Genomic DNA, 23898 nt, shown 5'->3' with positions numbered 1-23898 from the left:
GACTCGAATGCCCCAGTTCCAAAGTTTAAAGAGTTCATTGTACAGACAGCGGAGTAAAGCACAAGGAGTGCAGAAAGAACCAATGTATCGAGATGAAGTATATTTAGCTGAAGAAACTCTATGTAGGCTATGCCTGATGTCACAAACTTCTTATTGCCTGACGTCTGTGAAGGCGACAGATTACTGATATTTGCGAGCCGTAGAGGCAAATAGATATTAAAACAAAACAAAAACACTTCTTAATGGATGGGAAATTTAAGAGTCTCAGTAGCAAAGTGTACACCATTCATGTAGATATGTGAAGCAGCAAACAGGAGATAAATGTAACGCCTGCTGTTTTCACACTGCTTCCAAACAAGAGCAAAGCCACTTACGTTCGCTTCTTCAAAAAAAATCCTTAATGTAATACCTGAATGGTCACCTGAAACAGTAAACATGGATTTTGAGGTTGGAGCTATCAAAGAGATAGAAGAAGTATTTCCAAGATTCCAAGTGCAAGGTTGTTTTTTCCACTTAAGCCAAAGTATTTGGAGAAAAGTGCAAGAAATTTCACTTTCGGGTATGTATACAACTAGCCAGGAAATCATAAACACCAGCAGGCAGTGTGCGGCACTTGTATTCCTCAAACCAGAAAAAGTAGAAGACGGTTGGCTGCACATTCATAGCACGGTCCCGGACAATAAAAAGTTAATCGAGTTTTTTAATTACTTTGTCGAGCAATGGCTTGAAAACGTGCATATTCCGACTGAAATGTGGAATTGCCGTGGGAAGGGACATAGAACGAATAACTCTGTACAGAGTTGGAATCATAAGCTGAATTTGAAATGCGGAAAACCACATCCCCGTGTAAAAGACTTGGTGTTGTGTTTGAAGGAGTCCCAAAATTGAGACGAAAAAATTATGCGGGCAGAGTTGAATTTGCAAGCCACAAAATGGAAAAGAGAGTATGTTGCAATAGATGGCAGAATCCAAAGAGCAACTCAACAGTTTGAAGAGACCGGTGATTTAACAGTATTTTTAAGAAATGTTCCTTTTGCTGTACATATTAATTAGAGTATAAAGAGAAGAATAATTGAGTTAAAACATAAATTTTATGAAGCTACGTGCTGATTACTAAGTTACTTGTAAATACGATTTTTTTAAAAGTTCAAAGACGAAGCGACATGCTGATACTATTTTAAGAACTTCGTAAACATAACTCAAAAATTATTATTTTGACGGAGCCACATGCTGATACAGATACTGACAAGGCGAAAGCTGCTTATGGGGACTACCGGTCCATGGCGTTGCCCGCCCCCCTCTGTTAAAGGAGCCAATTCATTAAAGAGGGCACGCACTCCCGTCTGGCACTAACAATGGACCTTATTTGTTTCAGTAATAAACAAATTAATACAATTTTGCTGTACAAAACTAAGCTGAAACTCGCTCAGTTAGTGTTCGGAACTGACGGGACTCGCTCAAGTAGTGCAATTGGCAGATAGCCAATTCGCGAAAGAATTCGGAACTGGTGGGAATCGGAACTCATAGGAATCGGAACTAATGGGAGGGCACGTCCCACCTCTACCGCCTCAAGGGCAGTGTCCTGGAGCTTCAGACTCTGGGTCTGGGGATACAACTGGGGAGGATGACCAGTACTTCGCCCAGGCGGCCTCACCTGCTATGCTGAAGAGTGGCCTTATGGGGGGATGGAAAGTTTGGAAGGGATAGACAAGGAAGAGGGAAGGAAACGGCCGTGGCCTTGAGTTAGGTACCATCCCGACATTTGCCTGGAGGAGGAGTGGGAAACCACGGAAAACCACTTCCAGGATGGCTGAGGAGGGAATCAAACCCCCCTCTACTCAGTTGACCTCCCGAGGCTGAGTGGACCCCGTTCCAGCCCTCACACCACTTTTCAAATTTCGTGGCAGAACCGGGAATCGAACCCGGGGATCTGGGAGTGGCAACTAATCACACTAACCACTACACCACAGAGGCGGACACATCGAGCATTTGCTGCCATAAAACATTGTCAGGGCAGTTGTGCTCCTATTAGTTCCGGGCTGCATGTGTCCGGCCTGCTAACCAATCGGCCCTTCTTTGGGTCACAAACACATTCATTCACACACACAATTTGCAAGAAAGCGGGTATTGAACTTACATTGCTTGCGGTGCGTATTAAACAATATTTCAAAAATTTGTAATTTTCGCCCCGGACTCGAACCTCCCACCTGACATGCAATCCTGCTCCGCCTTTACCAACTACACTACGGTCCCGCACGGCACACTGGGCAGCTTATAGCAGGTATTAGGTTTACTGCGGTCATAATATCAATTTAGTCTTTCGCCGGCGTGTCAGGTTCATATGATCTAGAAGGCGCACGCATGTCTTTCAGTGTTTAATACGAGTATAAAATTACGGCGTCCTATAGTGGTGAGGCGGTAAATACCAAGATATCCATTGTGTTGTCCGGGCATACCGGCAGGGCAGATGTTTTCAGGACGGAATGAATATTTTGGGTTGCATAAAACTACATTGGAAGGGACGGCTGAATCATGCTATGTATTTTAATGTTGGTAGAAGTCGAGTGTCCGCCTCTGTGGTGTAGTGGTTAGCGTGATTAGCTGCCACCTCCGGAGGCCCGGGTTCGATTCCCGGCTCTGCCACGAAATTTAAAAAGTGGTACGAGGGCTGGAACGGGGTCCACTCAGCCTCGGGAGGTCAACTGAGTAGAGGGGGGTTCGATTCCCTCCTCAGCCATCCTGGAAGTGGTTTTCCGTGGTTTCCCCACTTCTCTTCCAGACAAATGCTGGGATGGTACCTAACTCAAGGCCACGGCCGTTTCCTTCCCTCTTCCTTGTCTATCCCTACCAAACTTTCCATCCCCGGTAAGATAATTTATCAATTTTGTGTATTCTAAAAATGCTTGGCCTGTATTCGAGTGCCTTCTCTACTGGTGAGAAAAGTGATCAGATTGCTGCATTCTGATAATGTTTCACGTGTTTTCAAGTGTATAGCGCGACTAAACGGAGAATGTACACTATTTTCTAGTACACCTTCATTACAGGGAAACGCGACTTTAGCAGAAAAATGTCCTCGTCCCTTGCGATTCCGTTTAATACAGTTTTTACTGTACTTTGACGTTCATTCCTCCATACAGAAGTCCGCTCTGGGTTGTTTTTTTTTGTTTTTTTTTTTTAAGAATGATGCAGTGCTGAAGTAATGTAATCTAAACTTATAATATTAGGGACCTCCCAACCAATAAATGTATTTTGTTCATCGTTTCCTTCTTGACTGTCCCTGTATTTTGGCTTACAAAGATATTCTATATTAATATTAATTGTTCTATGAGCACTGTGTGTAGACCATTTATGTGAGAGAGCGGTGACCATGGAGGAAGAGTCAATTCCAGTGACTTGTTTGTGTAAATAGACAACTACTGTAAGATTTCAAATATTGCGCCTTATGGGTTGACAGTTAACGCTAGACATTCATCACCGAACACTGAAAGTCTCAAATGAATGCCAACGAAAATGAAGCGAAGGAATGTACATTATTAACAGAACAACGATTGTATAAATGAATGTAGGGGTTGCACATTGTTCTAAAAATAAATAAAAATTCTTCTAGTCCTAACTGTCTATCAGCTCAGTTTTCTTTTTAAACGGTCATTTCAAGAGATAACATCCTCCATAACCATTTTCCACAGTTGCAATAGTGAACAAACAGAGAAGCAATTGGCATTCAGAAAATGCATTAGTCATCCTCTAATAATAACTTTCTTGAATAAAATGTTATTTGAATTCAAAGTAAAAGCGACTTGCAACAATGAGTATTTTCTATGACAACATTGTCCTATTCATATTTATTGTTTTATCGATCTAATTTAATTCAAGATGCTATTTGATTTACGTCGCACCGACACAGGTAGGTCTTATGGCGACGATGGGAAAGGAAAGGCCTAAGAATGGGAACGAAACAGCCGTGGCGTTAATTAAGGTACAGCCCCAGCATTTGTCCGGTGTGAAAATGGGAAACCACGGAAAACCATCTTCAGGGCTGCCGACAGTGGGGTTCGAACCCACTATCTCCCAGATGCAAGCTCACAGATGTGCGCCCCTAACCGCACGGCCAACTCGCCCGGTATGACCCAATTAGTGCACACACACGCATGACACAACGTGAACCGGGTATTTATGGGCATTAGATGGTTTGCCATGCTGGAAATAATTTGAAAGAAATAATTCGATATCTCGCACCATTGTCATGTTATCAGCTGCTGAAGTTAGCCAATCAGATCTCTTCGCGAGCGAATTCAAATGTTCTTTGCGCGCCGGTGTTGTTAAATCTGCACATGGCGTAAGAACGCTTGAGAGCCATGCTGAGAAATCAGCATCAAAGAAAACACGCCGTTGGTTTCAGCCAGTATCACCGTAGTTACTTGCTTAGGCACGACCCTCTCAGGTCGGAGGTCTGTATTCAAACCCCTCCCCTGGCGAAGATTTATCCCTCGACTGGTCCTCTCATGTCGGTGTTAAGCCACGTACAGATTTAGCAACAGTGCGCGAAGAGCCCATTTGAATTCAACCGCGAAGCGATCTGATTGGCTAACTTCAGCAGCTCATATAATGACAACGGTGCAAGATATTTATTTATTTATTTATTTATTTATTTATTTATTTATTTATTTATTTATTTATTTATTTATTTATTTATTTATTTATTTATTTATTTCATAAAGCCTGCAGTGTATATCGTATGAACTGTCTTCCGCCACTGATGGTATATATCTCGAAGAAAGCAGCCTATTCTCGAACTTCATTCTTTAATGCTGTCTCACTAGGTTCTTTTCGTCTTCCGTAGAAATATTAACGATCTAGTTTATTATTCATGGCATGTTTCCCGTGTGTTCTGTCACATCTCTGCAGAAGAGAAAAGCCTCAAAGAAGCCATTAAACAGAGCGCGCGAGAGATAGCACGTAACACAAGCTTTAGCCACCAGTCTTCTATCTTGACACATCTTGAGTGGTGTCTTCTCTTAACTGTCATCCGTCAACATCTGTACTGTTACACTACTAGACAATCTAGGCTCTTAAAAACAACCCATACTCATATAATTCCTTTTTATCAAGCTTATTTTAAAAACTGGATGGCACAGTATGTCTATTATTGAGAGACGGAGAGAAAGAGAATGTATTCCTGGCATCCTAACTGACAACCAAAGTTAGTACATACGGTAGACGTCCTATAATCCAATTAGCCAAGCACTTTCTTATCTGTTGCTTGAGTAAACATTGACGTAAGTCGAAAGGCCTCACGTCAATCACTGTATTTTTTAGGAATAAAGTGTCCCAGTTATAAATTGCTATAAATTGACCTATAAATTGTGCATAATTAAATGACAGCCCTTTTTTTCGTCTATGTTAGACGAAAAAAACTATCATACTTCTGTGACGCCGCGGTACCGAGATAGCAGCTTACAAAACTTGGTTTTGAACTGAACCCTCTTCCGTTGTTATCCTGGAATTTCCTACCCGGTACTCTCGTCACTCGTCTTTGTCATCGCAGCAGGCAATCGTTAACAGTTATATTGAAGACATTCAAATATATTTGAAACCATCGCACGGAAAAGTAGCTGCGGCAACTAGAGGTAAGCTAAACAAAGTAGTCCGTTCAAATCCTGATTTTGAATTCATCAAGGTTATAAAAGACGTATTATGGTGAAAATGCAAGACATACAGTTTGACCTCAGTTTGCCGAAATGTCTTCATTTAAGTATGCACCTGTCACTTCTTGGGACGAGGTTAAGACTATGTTGACAGATAAACGGATGAGCTTAAATCAAGACAATTAGAAGAAATCAGTTGTACAATGTTTCAAAAGGAACTGAAAATGTAGCCATATTGAACTGAATTTTAATAGTGCATATTTTCCAGTTTAATGTGCATGTTTTGATACATGATAGTGCATGAATGCATGCATATTTTGAGAATAGTGCATAGAAATCCGAGTTCTACATTTTTATAGTCGTTTTCCACTGGTTTAGCTTATATCTACATTCAACATTTCGCCTTCCCTTCTGTGAGATCTTTCGTCTCTAATTCTATATTTAGTACTTATTTCAATACTATTCACTACACTCATGTAAGTTTTCTGTCTATAAATCTATTTCATAACTCTTATTTTACCACTTTTCCCTTTCACTTTCCACATCTTACCTGAACCACCGTCTTTCCATCCCTTTCCCATCAGTTCTGGATCGCGCTCTCTTGGTCCATTGTGGTCCTATTAGCTGCCTGAAGTCATCTGCCCATATTTTTTCTTGGTCTGCCGCGGCCTCTCTTGCAACATGGTAGAAATTCCTACTGGCGCCCTGACGCGTTAATAGAGAAGGAACTGGAAAGGAGTATGGATGCAAGGAAGTTCTTGATTTGAAAAGTAGTGATAAGCTTTCTTACGGTATATGGAAATGTTACACACTGTCTTCTCACTTCGTACAGCCTTAATGTTTTCTGCAAATGTCTCAATTTTATGCTGTTCGGAATTGTCAATATTTGTAAGTGGCATATAGGCCTATCCTGTTAAAACGCGACTTTCATAATTGGGTTACGGAAAATCTGAAAAAATAGCCTGTTTCTAGTCATTCAACCGGGTCAAGAATGGAATTAATGAAGCCCCATCTATTGGCGAGGATAGGAATTATTAATAATAATAATGTTGCTTGTTTTACGTCCCACTAACTACTTTTACGGTCTTCGGAGACGCCGAGGTGCCGGAATTTAGTCCCGCAGGAGTTATTTTACGTGCCAGTAAATCTACCGACACGAGGCTGTCGTATTTAAGCACCTTCAAATACCACCGGACTGAGCCGGGATCGAACCTGCCAAGTTGGGGTTAGAAGGCCAGCGCCTTAACCGTCTGAGCCACTCAGCCCAGCAGGATAGGAATTTTGCCGGCTGCCGAAGCCTGTCTCAATCCTCTGGGGCAATGATTAATGAATGGCAGATGAAATGAAATGATATTGGAGAGTGTTGCTGGAATGAAATATGACGGGGAAAACCGGAGTACCCGGAGAAAAACCTGTCCCGCCTCCGCTTTGTCCAGCACAAATCTCACGTGGTGTCACCGGGATTTGAACCATGGAACCCAGCGGTGAGAGGCCGGCGTGCTGCCGCCTGAACCACGGAGGCTCTTGGCTTTTGTACTCTTTCTTGAAAAGCACTCATGCAAGTCATTCTAAGGTTGAACCTAAAACCAGTTAGTCGTCAGTTTTCTATCCTTGTTTGAAATTAAAACTTGGAATACTAGATTTTTCTTTTAAGATTTTGCTTTAATTCTTCACAGAATTCCAATTATCGTAGTTAATGTGTCTACAGTTCACATATTTCACCCTCCATCTTTTTAAACAACACCACCTATCTCCCGCATGATTGGCACATCTTTTGGTGTAACATTTTAATGTATCTGTTGCCCTCAAATGACAAATTGCTTTTATGCATTTAAATTATTAAAAATACACTTCACTATTCTCTTTTGTAACGGAACGTTACTGCCGTCCGATAGCACAGGTCACTTACTGCCTATGGATGTCAATCTGCAATCTGAACTCTGCAGGAGTTTTTTCAGAGCAAGAATGGACTACATGAGTGGTCAAGAACAAAATAGTCTCCATATACCGTGAAATTCTTTTTCCATGTTTATAAACGTAACTGATCATGTCGTATTCAAGGGCTCTGTGTATTATGGAGGAAATCAATAGTTCCGACTATAGAAGCAAAATTTAGCACCATTAAGATATTTCCAGTAATGTGATGTGTTTTTGTTCTAACTTATTCAGGGTTAATAAGAAGTAGCGTTGCCATTCATATCGATTCCATATATTATATTCTTTTATTTAGTCTTCAGTTCTTCTTCTGTTACTTTTTCCACACGCTAGTGGGGTCGCGCATGTGGATTCGGCCGGGATTTCAACCTGCGAACTCTGGCTCAGAAGGACAGCGACTCAACCAACTGAGCCACATGAAAAGGAGTCATTTGTCATTATTGTTATAAATAGATGCAGTTAGTATTTAACAAAGGTTTTATGAGGAGCATGTATTAAGGCGTACGTTTTCCAACTGTCCTAAATGCACGAGACCGGACGGAAGAACTACAGTAGCTGGAAGCTAAAAAGCCTTGCAGGGATGTCGCTTCCTTCTCTGTTTACTTTTCCAAACCAAACTCCATGGCGTAACAGCCTCCAAGGGCCATCGCCTACAAAGCGACCGCTGTTCAGCTCGAAGGCATGCAGATTGCGATGTATCGTGTGGTCAGCACGACGAATCCTCTCCACCATATTCTTGGCTTTCTAGACCGGGGCCGCCATCTCACCGTTATATAGCTCCTCAGTTATAAGCACGTGGGCTGAGTGCACCTCGAACCATCCTCAAATCCAGGTAAAAATACCTGACCTGGCCGGGAATCGAACCCGGGGCCTCCGGTAAGAGGGAGGCACTCTACTCCTACACCGCGGTGCCGGCTGTTTACTTTTAGGTCTCCTTGTTTTAGAATTTGACTTAAGGCATCCTACATTCGATTCCTGGCACTGACAGAGTTAAGAAAGGCATGGGATGGGTGCAATAGAGTTGGCCTTGAGTCTCCCGTAATCGAAATATCTACGACCTGGAAGGCAGTCACCTTCACGGGGCGTAGTACCAAAGTGGTTATCATGCCTGCTAATTACAAAATAGTTACCCGCACTTTTGATGGTGCCATTTGAGGTTCCAATCAGTCCGCGGGCATTTGACAAAATATGTAGGCCTGCCTATAGAACTTAGGCACACATCCGCGATCTGTCTTGCTACTGTTAAAATAAAGAAACTTGTTCATAACTTACCGAAGCTGCACATAGTTTTGGCTTCTATATAACAAAACGGTTCATCTTCAAAAAAGTTACGGTACTTATTTGGCACAAAATGAGGAACTAACGTGCAGCTCACACTCCTGTCACAGTCTTCCCAATGCTGCAACTTAAACACAGCACATCTCTCAACCACGACACAACCCCAGGATCCCTAGGACATTGTTGTTTCCTGGAACCGATGTGCAAAAGCTGATACGACGTTGTAAGCTTGCAACTGTTTATGGCCGTGGACCCCGTTATCTCGGTGGTCACGTTCCGGTCCCCTACTGAGTAACCCCTTGCTTATTGCCCTTTTCCCCATCTCTTGACACCACGAACCTACTACGCTGGCATATCAGGGGGAGAGGTGATACTCCCAAGGGGCACGTTCTAACCGGCTTGCCGGCAAACTTGAGGGAAATAAAATACCTCTCGCGGACCAAACACACAACCCCTGTGGGTGGGGGACGCAGACGAAGAATACACCCCCACGGTATCCCCTGCCTGTCATAAGAGGCAACTAAAAAGGGGCGACCAAGGGATGATCAAATTAGAACCAGGATACTACTTTTAATTAGTACTATCACGCAGGAAACACCATGGGTCGCTTTTACTTGTGCGTAGTACCACTATGTTGGTTACACAGTAGGTTTGTGATTAGTAGCAACAGTGCGACACTATATAAGCAACACCATGGTTCTGCCTTGCCTATGATTAGTACCCACTATGTGAGGAACACCACGGGATAGTGCGAGTCCCCGTGGTTAGTCCACTTATGTGAAAAATGGTTGAAGAGCATGCAAAGAGAGGGTGCCAAGGTGGCTGCACCGTTCTTCAGAATTCTTGCTGGCACTCGATCTGGCCCAGTCATGGCATGTGGTCTTGTTTTCAGAAGGCTCTCTTTGCATTCACTTGTTGAGAAATAGGTACAGATTGGTTGCAGGGAAGAGAGCGGTAGATGTGCTTGAATAGAACATGGAGCGGAGAAGTTATTTTTAAACTTCCTGTGAGACTGCTGTACCATTATGCTTAAATATGGATGGAAATCTGTTGCAACCTTTACTCCTGAGAAAAGCCCACAGATCGTTGGAGTTGGTGTTGAGGCTGCGAATATAAGAATCATAGGAATCTCTGACAGATTGCATTTTTTTGTTTTTTATGTCCTTTTTTTTTTTGCTAGTTGCTTTACGTCGCACCGACACAGACAGGTCTTATGGCGATGACGGGACAGGAAAACCCTAGGAATGGGAAGGAAGCTGCTGTGGCCTTAATTAAGGTACAGCCCCAGCATTTACCTGGTGTGAAAATGGGAAAGCACGACAGATTGTTTAGCCTTGTTCCTAGCCAGCCTGAACTTTCCCCACTCATAATAGGCTGAGGTTGTTGTTGTTTTTTTTTTTTGTTTTTTTTACAATTGGTCCCTCCTTTGAATCTCTCATACTACTTCCTTGATGATCCATAGGGATTTCTGTTTGCTGGTTATATTTACTATTGATGTGGTTTCTTCTATGCATTGGAAGAAACTCAGCAATGAAAAAATTTGATCTATAGCTAAACAATCAAGATGAATTCCAATATGACCAGCTGTTCGGAAATAAATCCACTAAAACATCAGCAAATAGGAAAAGTCCAAGCTAACCACAAGCCATTGCTATAAAACCCTAGAAAATCCCTAAGCATTTGGGCCATCTAAGCACCTGGGCTCCCCCACAACACAAGATTTTGTAGTCTTTAGATTTGGACCTGATCGTAGCAGGTTGGGATCACACAGAAATAGTCTTCTGAAAAAGTATCACAACTGTTACAATTATAGAAATACAGTCCAATATAAAGAAGACCATTTAGTAAGAACTCTGAGCTTTGTACTGAAGTGTTTGCTTCATGCAGGAACTGGAAATGGACAAAATAAATTTACCTGCTTTGTACTCATAACATGGTGTTTATTTGTACCAATGGGCCTATTTGAAAAGCTACAGAGAGTTTCTGTAGATGTATGTAAAGCAAATACTGTTGCTGTTGGTATCCAGAACGTGAAAAGATCAAATGATTCAACTCTGCTATTTCATGAAGATCTCTTGAATAAGTTACTGGAATTCAAATAACATTAATGAACAAGTCTCATTCAAATTATTTTCATATTCTTCACCTAGAGCCACAAATAGCCAATTTGGCACTTAAAGTATTATTCAACACCAACATTCTATTGGCCCTCAACCATAAATACCTATTAGGGAAATGCTTAAAACCAGACTGTGTACTGACACAACACACTAACAAAACTAAGGCACACATATCACTACTATATTCCATGGTCAATGTTAAAAGTACACCCTCAGTCCACAGGGTTAAAATAATGCACACAACCTTTTTTAGATCAATATTCACTGCAATAAACACTGCTGTCAAAGACAAACTTCTAAGGTTACAGCGTACACAAAACTGGAAGTTAAGACTAGCTGCTAGGATGCCCTACAGGACCATTATCAAACAACTACATGACTTCACCTGCACACAGTACATACTAGACTACATGATTAATCAGACAGAAAAATTCTATAAATTAACCCAAGAATAAGAAAACAGAATGGTTTCACCCTGGGATAGTTCAAACTACAGACAGCAAAGCATGAACCATAAACCCAAACACTTACTAATCTTTAAAGACCTCCAAAACCTAAACTAAGTCTGTCAACAACAGAACCAAGACCTATAGACTGGCAACCAGCCCTTCTAACTCACAGCCCTCCTAAACATCCACATACGTACGAACCAAATATAATCCACACAGCAGGCAGAGTAGCTCAGATGGTAGAGCACTGGCCTTCTGAGCTAAAATTGGCAGGTTCGATACCAGCTCATTCTGGTGGTATTTAAAACTGCTGAAATGCAACAGCCTCAAGTTGGCAGATTTATTGACATGTAAAAGAACTCCTGTGAGACAAACGTTCGGCACCTCTGTGTCACTGGAAACTGTAAAACACCAGGCTTGATAGCTGCAGCCACTTAAGTGCAGGTCAGTATCCTCTATTCGGGAGATAGTGGGTTCAAACCCCACAGTCAGCAGTCTTGAAGATGGTTTTCCGTGGTTTTGCAATTTTACGCAAGGGAAATGCTGGGGCTGTGCTCATTAAGGCCACGGCCGCTTCCCACTCACAGCCCTTTCCTATCCTATCGTCGCCATAAGACCTATCTGTGTCGGTGTGCCGTAAAACAACTTGTAATAAAACTGTAAAACTAATTAGTGAGATGTAAAACTAATACCATCGTTATTATAATTTACACATAATCTGCACTTACCCATACCACAGATGAACTGATTCATAACCCCGAGGCACTCACAAGATGAGCCATAATCACATGACCTTAAAATGCACTTTTCCATTCCGTGGATTTCAAATTTTCTTCCATATTTCTCATCACTAAAGCTCACAGTTAAGCAACATTGGGCACCTGGATGAGTGACCACTTGTACACACTAATTACCAGTAGTTTAGCCAGGATCAAGGGCGCCCATACCCGGGGGCAAGGTGGGGCCGCGGCCCTCCTCTAGCTCTCAGGGAAAGGCAAAAATCTAGTGTAGTCATGTGTTTTCCTTTCAAGAAAATTATTTAAAAGTCAGTATTACGTAAAAGCGGTTATACCATCCACCACCAACAGGCAGGGGATACCGTGGGTTATTCTGCCGCAGAATACAAATCGCCATTTAACTTCCAAAATATCAAAAGTACTATGTACCCCCAGGTCTGGGGCCCCCCTCTACAAACTGTCATATGGGCGCCCATAGCCAGGATCATATGATAGGGTTGAGGGTATAGGTACAAAATTATGATAGAACACAGTGAAGGTGCTTGTGCGTGTATGATGCATGTATGCAAGACTTACCATTATACGGACACTACAAGTGAATTATGTTGATATTCAGATTGCAGTACACTACAACATTAAAATACAGAAAAAGAAAAATACAATCAAGGTCGACACCTTTGCAGCAAATGTTATGGTCAGTTTACATGTTCATGTGGAGTGAGGGCATATGACGCTATTGATGGTGATTCGTCCATTGGATGGAAATATTAAGCCTTGAGCAGACCCCTTGATGTTATTCAACTAGGCTATGTGCCAACACTGGGTTTCACCCTTGCCCTTTCCCATTATCATCATGTCACATCCAGATGTCCAGGTTGTCCTTTGCCGTTAAATAGAACAGGCAAGCCAAACTTATCCTCAGACACTCCTGACACTAAAAGCCATGTGATAAATAAATAAATAAATAAATAAATAAATAAATAAATAAATAAATAAATAAATAAATAAATAAATAAATGTAAATAATTAAATCAATCAATCAATCAATCAATCAATCAATCAATCAATCAATCAATAGTGTAATGTCATACTACCACATGCAGACTTTTGACAATGCAGAGATGGGAAAGTGCTAGGAGTGGGAAGGTAGTGGTATGTTCAGTTTACAGTTTTAAAATACAACTTTCAAGTTGTCTTAAAAAAATAGATTCAACAAATCTGTTGATTCTACAATTATCTCTCTAAATGTTTTAGTTTATTGTTAATTGCCCTTGTAAGGACTTGTATGTTGGTAGAGCACTGGCTCAAGCATCTGCTTTGCATGAAAATGGGGAAACCACAAAAAATGGACTACCAAGAGTGAGGCTTGAATCCCACCATCACCTTATAGCTTATAGCTAACAGCTACACAAACCATAACATACAGCCAACTCATTGCATGCTTATTTATTTGCAGCTCTTCTTGTTAGTTCCCAGTTTTGACCAGGATGTTCATTTTTTCCCACCCTTTTCATTCTGTTATTGCAAGACATGGCCAGTTTTATTTTACTACCATAAGACAGTTTAGCAGATAATAAAGTAATCAAATATTTGGAGGATAGAAGACTCAATTCAATACACAAAAGGAGATGACAATCTGTGATGGAAACTACAGTATCTTCAAACTGTGCACCAATAAAGCAATTCTTCCAGTTATGTTTACATTTCCTGCTGTAATGATGCATCATTTCTGCATTCATCTTTAGTCAGCCAGTGTAGTGAGATTAATATATGTCATGTTTAAGCAATATGCTAATCATATTCTGTAAAATTAAAGTGTTCATGAAAATCAAATTTAATTTACCAACATAGTCTCCACAGTTGAAGAAATTATCTTAAATCCTTGTGTTTTAGGTCCAAGTACAAAATGTAGCCACAATATATGTGCTAACAGGGGAGTGTGCGTGCAACAGTGGAACTCTTATGCATGTGACTGCGACATGACATCGTATACGGGACCTACATGTTCAGACGGTAAGTAAATGTTAAAAGTTTGTTCTGCTATATGATACCCAAATTGTAATGTCATGGGTTTCTCACCAAGGAGGCTGTAGTTTGAATCCTGACCAAGTTGTGGAAAGTCACGCTGCTGTAATTTGGATCCATTTAAAATTGGATCACAAAATGATCATAATATCAGCAGTCACATACATTTAAAATTCAATGTTTGTCTGATTTTTGTGAATTAACACCATGTTTGGCAATTTTTATATGTTTCAGACTGTTTGAAAGCTACTGCACCAAAAAATTAATCCCTTTCATCTGCCTGCATACCTGAGTGCCTGTCAGTTTCTAGCATGAGAAAATTATTGCCTGTATTTCAACAAAACTTTAAATTTAGATACCTTTTTGTACATATTATTTCAGCCATCAATCAATCAGTCACCACTCAACTACATTTACATCTGTCACCCAGGTGGGCGATTCTCTGTCAATTCATTACCTAGACTTTTCTTAAATGACTTCAAAGAATTTAGAAATTTTTCAAAGTTTTCCATTGGTAAATTAAGCTAATCCAATTCCTGATTCCTCTTCCCATAAATGAATATTTGCCTAATTTGCCCTCTTGAATTCCAACTTTACCTGCACATTATGATCTTTCCTACTTTTAGAAACTCCTTTCAAGCAGCTTTTTCTACTAATGTCATTCCATGCCATCCTTTCACTGACAGTTCGGAACATACCGCTTAGACGAGCAGCTTATCTCCTTAGTCCGAAGTCTTCCCAGCCCAGTGTTTGCAACATTTTTGTAACACTACTCTTTTGTTGGAAAATCACCCAGAACAAATCATACTGCTTTCCTTTGGATTGTTTCTAGTTCTCAGATCAAGTAATCCTGGCAAGGGTCTCATATACTAGAACCATACTCTAACTGGGGTCTTACCAGTGTCTTACACACCCTTTCCTTTCCATCCTCCTCCTCCTTCTTCTTCTTCTTCTTCTTCTTCTTCTCCTTCTTCATTTCCAGTTTCCAGTCTTCTGAGTAGAGTAATGAATCAAGGTGATTTCTCTCTCTCCACCACCCCATTCCTTCCTCCAATATTTTGTCTACTTCTACTCCTCTCTTCCCTATACTCTTCTTCATCATATACATCCACCACCTAAGCCTTCCCTGTTGTCTTCTTCCTGTTATTTTCTCCATAAATACTCATTTTGGAACTCTATCCTCTTCCATTTTCATCATGTTTCCATACCATTTCAGCTTACTGGTCTCTACCTTGTCTTGCAGTTTAGGGAATCCAATTTTCTCTTTGATTTCTATGTTTCTCATTTTATCACTTCATGTCTTCCCAATAATATCCCTCTAAGGAATTTCATCTTGGCTGCTTGGATTCTGCTTCCATCATGTTTTATCATTGTCCATGTGTCAAAATTGGTGTGTAATACAATGAGTACAGAATTTTCTTGCATTTCTCTGGGATGTCCTGGTCTCACATTATAAATCTTACACATTGGTAAAACCCATCCAGTTGTTGGATTCTCTTTCCAATTTCTTTGTTTATTTTCCCATCTTCTATACTCCTCAAATATTCTAAGCTTTTCACAACTTCTAATAGTCTTCCATTTACTTCAATATTTCCCCTTCCTTCTCTATTACCTCTCCTCGCCATCCTTATTACAACCTCTAAATACCCTGATAACCATATGAAGAGATCTGTAACCTTTATTTACTATATTGTTAATGTGATTACCCTGATAAAAATCTTTCCTTGAATCTATCATTGAATGGACTGGTGGTTTGCAGAAAACATGGAACAAAAAATTTCAATTATCACTTTGATATTGGGTTTACAAAGAAATATTACAGAATAAAGACAATTTTAATGTAATTCTTAGCAACTTTTATTTGGTCTAAGATTTCTGTAGTTTGAAGTATCTGGTATTAGTCTGGGACAGTCAAAAGATGTAGGCCTAAGTGCTGAGTATATTTGGTAACTTAGATTATAACTTTTTATCATGAATGCCAAGACCTGAAATAATGCAGCATTGTGTAAATTTTAATTATTATTGGTGTTTAGTTCCAGCACAAATTGTCCCCTTCTCTGCCAAAGAAAGTTTGTTCCTGCCTGAATTCCCCCCTCAGGCTGTCGCCCAAGTAGCGAATTCCCTGTCAATTGTTTACCTAGCTTTTTCTTAAATATTTTCAATGAACTTGTAAATTAATTGAGCATTTCCCTTGATAATTTGTTCCAATCCCTTACTCCTTGTCCTATAAATGAATATTTGCCCCAAATGAATTCTAACTTTATCTTCTCCCTTACCACTCCACGTTTTGATGTCAAGTTTCTTTTCCACTACACAGTTGGTCAAACAACCACCTCATCAATGATGGGTACATTCTACTGGTATAAATGAACTGTACAGGGCAATTACTGAAGTGTTTCCATAACTCCTTACCATTTTCAAAAACAAATTGAGATGAATATGTAATTAACAGTGACTTTTTTTTACCATCTCTTTTCAGTTATAACTGTTAGGTTTGTTAGTGTGTTGAAACTAATTTTGAATAAATACATTTATGGAAAGAATGTTTTTTTCCTTTTCAGGTATAATTCTGTTACCATATGTTTTCTTTGTTCAGGTAGTTTATAAATGTATTTATTCAAAAGTAGTTTTGGCAAACTGTGGAACCTAAGTTATTTTTCTTAAACTTGACATTTTATCAAGCAGCAGAAGCATAGCTCAGTCACAAAGTTTTATAATTAAGCATTTTATACCTATAAAAAAAATTCAAAAGAGGTTGGTTTTCAAAATTGGAATGTGTCTTTGACAAAGGATGCTTCCATCATGGCTAGTTCACTTTACTTGGCTGTCATGGATAGCAGCCACCTGAATACAAACAGGGGATAATATGTCCTGTCGGTCCTCTCAATGCAGCAGCAAGCTAGCTCAGTCGTGTTTCCTTGTCACTCTCCCTGTCGTCAAGTAATATAGAGAGAGAGAGAGAGAGACAGGAACATGAAAAGGAACACATAACAGGATGAACACAATGAACTGGGGTGTGCGAAAGGGAGCATCAGCAGAAAAGCCAAGGACAATCTGCACATCTTCATACATAGCCATCTTCAACAAATAGGTTCTCTCTCCATCAGTCCCAATTTTTCTATATCCAACTCTTCTCAGCCTCATTCATCTTGTTTCTGCTTCTCAGTTTCATAGGGAGGGCAGACAATAACACCCATTAAGAGGCCAACTTCACTGATCTTCAGTCTTGATGGAAAGATAAGATTGATAAACATGCAAAGAAGATAAAAATGAATACAAGTGATAAAATATTAGGAACAAAGGACAAACACAAAAGGAAAAATAATCTCAATGGGATAATATAAGTATTAGAAAGGAACAAACAAGTGACAAATAAAGTCATATATCTGGACGTCAGAGGTAAACTATCGTAAGAGCCAACTTGGCAGATTCGACCCTGACTTAGTCTGGTGGTATTTGAAAGTGCGCAAATACATCAGCTCCGTGTCGGTAGATTTACGGGTACATGAAAGAACTTCTGCAGGACAAAATTCTGGCACCTCTGCATCTCCAAAAGCTGTCAAAAGTAGTTAGTTGGACATAAAAACAATAACATTATTACCACTATCATAAGAGCTAATACAATAAGGAATTGGGGGGGAGGGAGTTCAAACGTAAAGTTGATCTGTTGCATGATTATTTACCATTATTTGTCACTTTCTCTTTGCACATACAACAGTATCAGAAAGCTTATCTTCATTCCTGCAAAACATACACATAAGAAGACACGACCAAAACAAGTCAAGAAAACTTCAAAATCATTGGTTTGCATTTATAATAGTTTACCTCTGACATTCATATATAGAGAGACAGAAACATGAAAAGAAAGACATAAACAGGAAAAACACAGGGACAGCTCTGTGTGGGAATCAGGGCCCATAGAAATTTGAAATACAACCCTGACACATCGATAGTTCATGTTTGGCTGTTGGTCCAGAAGCAAAGAACATGTCAAAATGTAAAAATAAAACTTTTTCATATTGAAAATAAAAAGTGACAGTTTTAAATAATGCCTTTGCTGGCAAGATGCACTATGTCTTCTGGTATGGGCTAGAACAAATGTGTTACTTTCATTGACCTGTCTCAGTCTTATCCTTGGCTTTGACAATATGCAAGTGACCGAGGTATGTGTGATACTAGTAATACCATTCCTTATGCAGCCAGGCCCTGTTATGAATGGTGTGAAAATGTCACTCATAGGGTCATTTGGTGCATGCATTTCAGTGGGCTTAGCAGACTGATATGTAATAGCAACTTCTGGCTCGGTGAGGAAAGCAACGGGAAACTACATCACTCCTCGTTTCCCTAGTATGCCTCTTCAGTGATGCCTAGGCTGTCTATGAGAGCTGTTGGTGGAACTGTGGAGGATGAAACCAACCTTCGGCCTGAATACCCAACATTTCTAAATAATGCTCTGCTGAGAGAAGTCAGGTGCATCACATCAGAATATTAGAATATGTTCTGCAGATCTGGGTTTGTAGGATTACTATCTTGCTTCTGCAGCTTTTCAGAGCTAAGTAATATGGCTGATTTAATATTTCCAGAGTCGATAGCTTACGAGTTTGGTCCAAGCCGAGGTCTCATCACATTCCAATTCCCAGAAGAGAGACGACCTGAGATGAAGAGTGATGTCATAGCGTTAGGATTTATTACCACCAAGGAAGATGCTGTGCTTCTGCGTGTTGACAGCGGTACATCAAATGACTACATGGAGCTTGAGATAGTGAGTGAATTCAGAGCATAACAAAGAATAAATATACCAGTAATATGAAATGGGAAGGTGAACAATAGCTGACTAAAATGAGAGAAAGAGAAAACATATTTCCTTTCCAGTATTAACAAGTAATCTGTATTGCTTTATAGGTGGAAGGAAACATCTTCATGGTGTACAACATGGGCACCAATGACCATCCAATCGGTGAAATAGGAATTAAAGTGAATGACAATGCTTACCATGTGGTTCGCTTCACTCGATCTGGTGCCAACTCAACAATTCAAGTGGATGACTACAATGTCCAATCTAATCATCCTGCAGGTACTATCTAACTCATTTCTGACTTAAAATATTCTAGAGATAACATGAGAGAAAAGAGAGTAGAAAATTGGTCTTTCCTCATTTTGTTCATTATTTATGAGCAATGTACTTAAAGATGAAATGTTATATAAGTTGTAAAAACAAGTATATTTGTTCCACCTAGTCAATACATACAAGTTCATTTACAATTCAAAATTGTAAAAACGTCCTATTAAGACAACAGTACATGTTTCAGACTCATTAGGCCATCTTCAGCTGTCCAGAAGTAACTTTAACTTAAAACTGATGTATTGGAAACTGCAAAACATGAGTAAAATTTACATTCATATGACATATTTTTTAAATATAACTTTAACTTAAAACTGATGTATTGGAAACTGCAAAACATGAGTAAAATTTACATTCATATGACATATTTTTTAAATAAAATGGGTGTGTGCTAAAACATCATTAGATGTAAGAGTCACTTGATGTAGTATGACGAAGATAGAATGAGTCTGACATTGAACCATTTTATTTAATAAATGACAATGATAATGTAATTAAAAGTTGCTTCTGTTCCTTAAAATTTGTTTCACTTAGAAATATTGACAGCTAATTCATAAAAATTGTTGTTCCACTTCATATAAAAACTTCTAGAATGTTAGAGTTTACAAATGTAAATTAAATTAATTTTAATGCCATCCAGACAGTTGGGTGGAAATGAACTGCCATCAGGTCATGTTGCAAGATTTGAAATCTAGAAGGTAACAAAAAAAATACTGAGATGAATATTTTTTTTTACTATTTTGCTTTACGTCGCACCGACACAGATATGTCTTATGGCGACGATGGGATAGGAAAATGCCTAGGAAGTGGAAGGAAGCGGCCGTGGCCTTAATTAAGGTACAGCCCCGGCATTTGCCTGGTGTGAAAATGGGAAACCACGGAAAACCATCTTCAGGGCTGCCGACAGTGGGGCTCGAACCCACTATCTCCCGATTACTGGATACTGGTCGCACTTAAGCGACTGCAGCTAGAGATGAATATTAAAATGAGGGGAGAAAGATGTAGGGAAAGAAGAACCATATAGACATCAAACTCACTTTCAACATCTCTGTGCTTGCATCATATCATGCCTGTGCACTGGCTAAGTTGTCAGTAAGATAGTAACATGTTTGTCCTTGTGTGAGTGTGAACAATGTTATCAGCAGAGGGGAATGCGGGAGGGGAGAGGGAGCGTGAAAGCAAAGGGAGTGAGGTAAAGAATGCGTACATAAGACTGATGTGTAATATGGTGACGGCAATAAATTGAACTTATTATAAAAATGTATGATTTCATCATATAAGACATTGACTTCTCCAAAATTTCATTGAGGTTAGAGGCTGCATTAAATCTTTGATCGAAGTAAATATGGATATCTTCCCAGATATTGAGTAATTTGCCTTTCTGTAATATCTTCATTATGTTCATGTCATTTTCAATGGCAGTATAGCAGTGATTGAAATCTTCCATGTGCTCACTCGTGGCAGAGAATCTATTGTATCTTTTTGCATTGACGTGTTCTTCGGTAGTGGATATTAAAATTCCCATCCGTTTGACCAATATAATTTGCCTGCCAAATATTGCATTCTATATACCTATAATGAACACCATTTAGTTAAACATAACTTGAATACATTTAGTACTCTTAGAATCTTGGAATTTGAAGAATTCATAACAAAACGTTTGTCCTAGAGAATAACTTTTTCATTTTCAATGACCACATATATCAACAAGATGGACATCCCAAGGGGCTTGACAGCATCAGGTATCCTTGCGGATATTAATATAGACTACTTCAAAAAACCAAGATTATTAATAAATACAAAGGTAATTTTTGCTGTTACCGATTTTTGGACAATATATTCACAATCATTGATCACATTAAATCAAAATCACTTTATTTGCAAACTAGCAAGATACCCATGCTTTGCTATGGTTTTAAACTGAAAGTTATTATTCAAAGTTTTATATTTTGGAGAGTCCAGTTTCAGCTGAGCCTGTAAAATACGCCCTCAGTTCGTACGTCAAACAGTTTTGAGGGAATGATTATTTATTTTCTGATGTAACACTCATTTGAACCCCACACAGAAGAATTTGTCTGTCTTATTTAACATCTGGGATGTAAAAGCAACCAACCTGTGAAATTTTTATTTTGTACGTCAGATAGTAATGGAGGAATGAGTACTTTTTTAAAGGATGAATGTTTTTAATTTGTATTATCACCTAGGATATAGAAGACCACCCTTCATAAGTTTGTGCCTGAAATGGTTTCAGAAGAATGACTTTCATGTTTTTGAGAGTCAACCACCATATAAACCCCTTATGGGAGAAATAATTTGAAGTATACAATATTTTATACCTAGGACATAAAAGAAAACGCTTCTTGTAAAAGTTACAACTTTGTATGTCAAACGATTTTGGAGGGATGAATAATTTCATTTAAGGAGCTAACCACATTTAACACTTTAGGTATGGAACATTAAAAAATATTTCCTATTTCATGCCTAGAAAAATTATATACCACTATTTGGAATTTTATCTTCGTACGTTAAACCGTTTCAGAGGAAGGAATGAATATATTTACTTTCATATCTTAACCCCATTCAACTCTCTGAGTGGTTAAATTTGTTTCAAACCTTCCGTTATTTAACACCTAGGATATTATTTGAAATTTTAACTTCATAATTCAAACGCTTTCATACAAATGCATGTTTTTGTCATCATTCCTCACCCCTCAGTCAAAATCCCCTGGGGTGTATTGTTTTAAGTTGACTTCTGATTTGTATCCTCATTAAAAGAATTCTACTCTTTTTATACCCCATTTAAGATGATTCCACCCCTTGCCACAAAATATGTCTCTTTATTTTTAAAGGAGATTCCAAGAACCAATTTTTTTGTCCGCAACATCCTTCGTTTTCAAGATATAAGTATCCTCAAACAAAGAATTCAACTCATTTTTTAATTCATTTATCCCCTCTCCCCATTAATTGGATTTTCTGAAAAAAAAGAATATGTGTTTCTTTATTCTAAAAGGAGATTCTTAATACAAATTTTAATGTCTGTAACATCTTCAGTTCTTGAGATATAAGTATCCTCACAAAATTAATTCAACCCCTTGTTCAATCCGTTTTACAAACCCCATTCCTGAAGTGTTTTCCCAAAACAACAAAATACATGTTGCAGTGAAACCTCGGAATGCAAGTAACTTGGTCTACGAGTGTTTTGCAAGACGAGCAAACATTTAAAATAAATTGTAACTTGATAAGCAAGTGAGGTTCCGCAATACGAGAGTCATTTAAACATAGGAATTTCATTTTGTCCGTATTGAACTGAGAAAGGATGTTAGGAAAAACTTAAAATTGTCCACCTTTTCAATACAAAAATGTTATATTTATTTATAACATGTATTTGCACTTGGAACTAGTTTCGACGCTGTGTTTGCGTCATCATCAGCCAAAATGTGGGAAATAGGCAAGATGTAGGCATTTATATTACACAAGGCGTTACATTAAACAATACACATCTTATAAGGAGATAAAAACAGGGACGAATATAGAAACAAATGAATCATTGAGAAAACAAAAGTTATACATATTAAAAATAACCTTAACCACATATCTTGCAGTGCGAAAGTGTTCTTCTTGAATGATTCCTGAATGTAAAAAAAAAAAAAAAAAACACACGCCCACACATTTCTGGAGAGCCAGCAGGCAGGACAAAGTAAAGTGAAACCTTAAGAGTTCTTCTGAGAAGAGTTCCTCATTTTTTCTATGTTCTGACTAACTAATGAAGTCTCCCTTGAGTTCCTGATAAACATACACAACAGGAAATTCTCCTTCACTCTCAACAATAGCTCTAAAGACCAACGGTAAAATTTTTATTTTAAATATTGTGCAGAGACGTGAAAGCATGATTTTGAACATGATATAACTCCTTCATATAACCCAGTTTTTTAATACAAGGTGTTGCATTAAATAATACACATCTTACGAGGAGATAAAAACAGGGACGAATGTAGAAACACATGCATCGTTGAGAAGGTAAGTTATACATATTAAAAATAAGCTTAACCACATAACTTGCAGTGCAAAAATATTTGCCTTGAATGATTCCTGAATACAAAACGCGCGCGCACACACTTCTAAAGAGCCAGCAGGCAGGAAAAAGTAAGGTGAAACCTTAAGAGTTCTTCTGAGAAGAGATCATCATTCTTTCTATGATCTGACTAACTAATGAAGTCTCCCTTGAGTTCCTGATAAACATACACAACAGGAAATTAAACAATACACATCTTACAAGGAGATGAAAACAGGGAAAGTTATACATATTAAAAATAACCTTAACCACACATCTTGTAGTGCGAAAATATTCGTCTTGAATGATTCATGAATACAAAACACACGCGCATACATTTCTGAAGAGCCAGGAGGCAGGAAAAAGTAATGTGAAACCTTAAGAGTTCTTCTGAGAAGAGTTCATCATTTTTTATGTTCCGACTAACTAATGAAGTCTCCCTTGAGTTCTTGATAAACATGCACAACAGGAAATCCTCCTTCACTTCCAACAATAGCTATAAAGACCACAGTAAATTTCATTTTTAAATATTGTGC

The 23898-nt window shown here is 38.9% G+C and overlaps 1 protein-coding gene across 1 annotated transcript in view; it reads left to right on the top strand.

Annotated features, from left to right (window-relative positions):
- The window catches only part of LOC136873743 (neurexin 1), a 491540-nt gene that overhangs the window by 381434 nt on the left and 86208 nt on the right, over positions 1-23898 (top strand). Inside the window, exons 16-18 of the mRNA XM_068227470.1 lie at positions 14058-14177; positions 18773-18951; positions 19092-19263. Coding sequence (XP_068083571.1) covers positions 14058-14177; positions 18773-18951; positions 19092-19263 — 471 coding nt within the window. The remainder of the gene's footprint in view (positions 1-14057; positions 14178-18772; positions 18952-19091; positions 19264-23898) is intronic.

Source organism: Anabrus simplex, chromosome 1, assembly GCF_040414725.1.
Source record: "Anabrus simplex isolate iqAnaSimp1 chromosome 1, ASM4041472v1, whole genome shotgun sequence".
NCBI lineage: Eukaryota > Metazoa > Arthropoda > Insecta > Orthoptera > Tettigoniidae > Anabrus > Anabrus simplex.
Note: the sequence above shows the minus strand (reverse complement) of the source record. Positions and strands in the feature narration are given on the sequence as shown.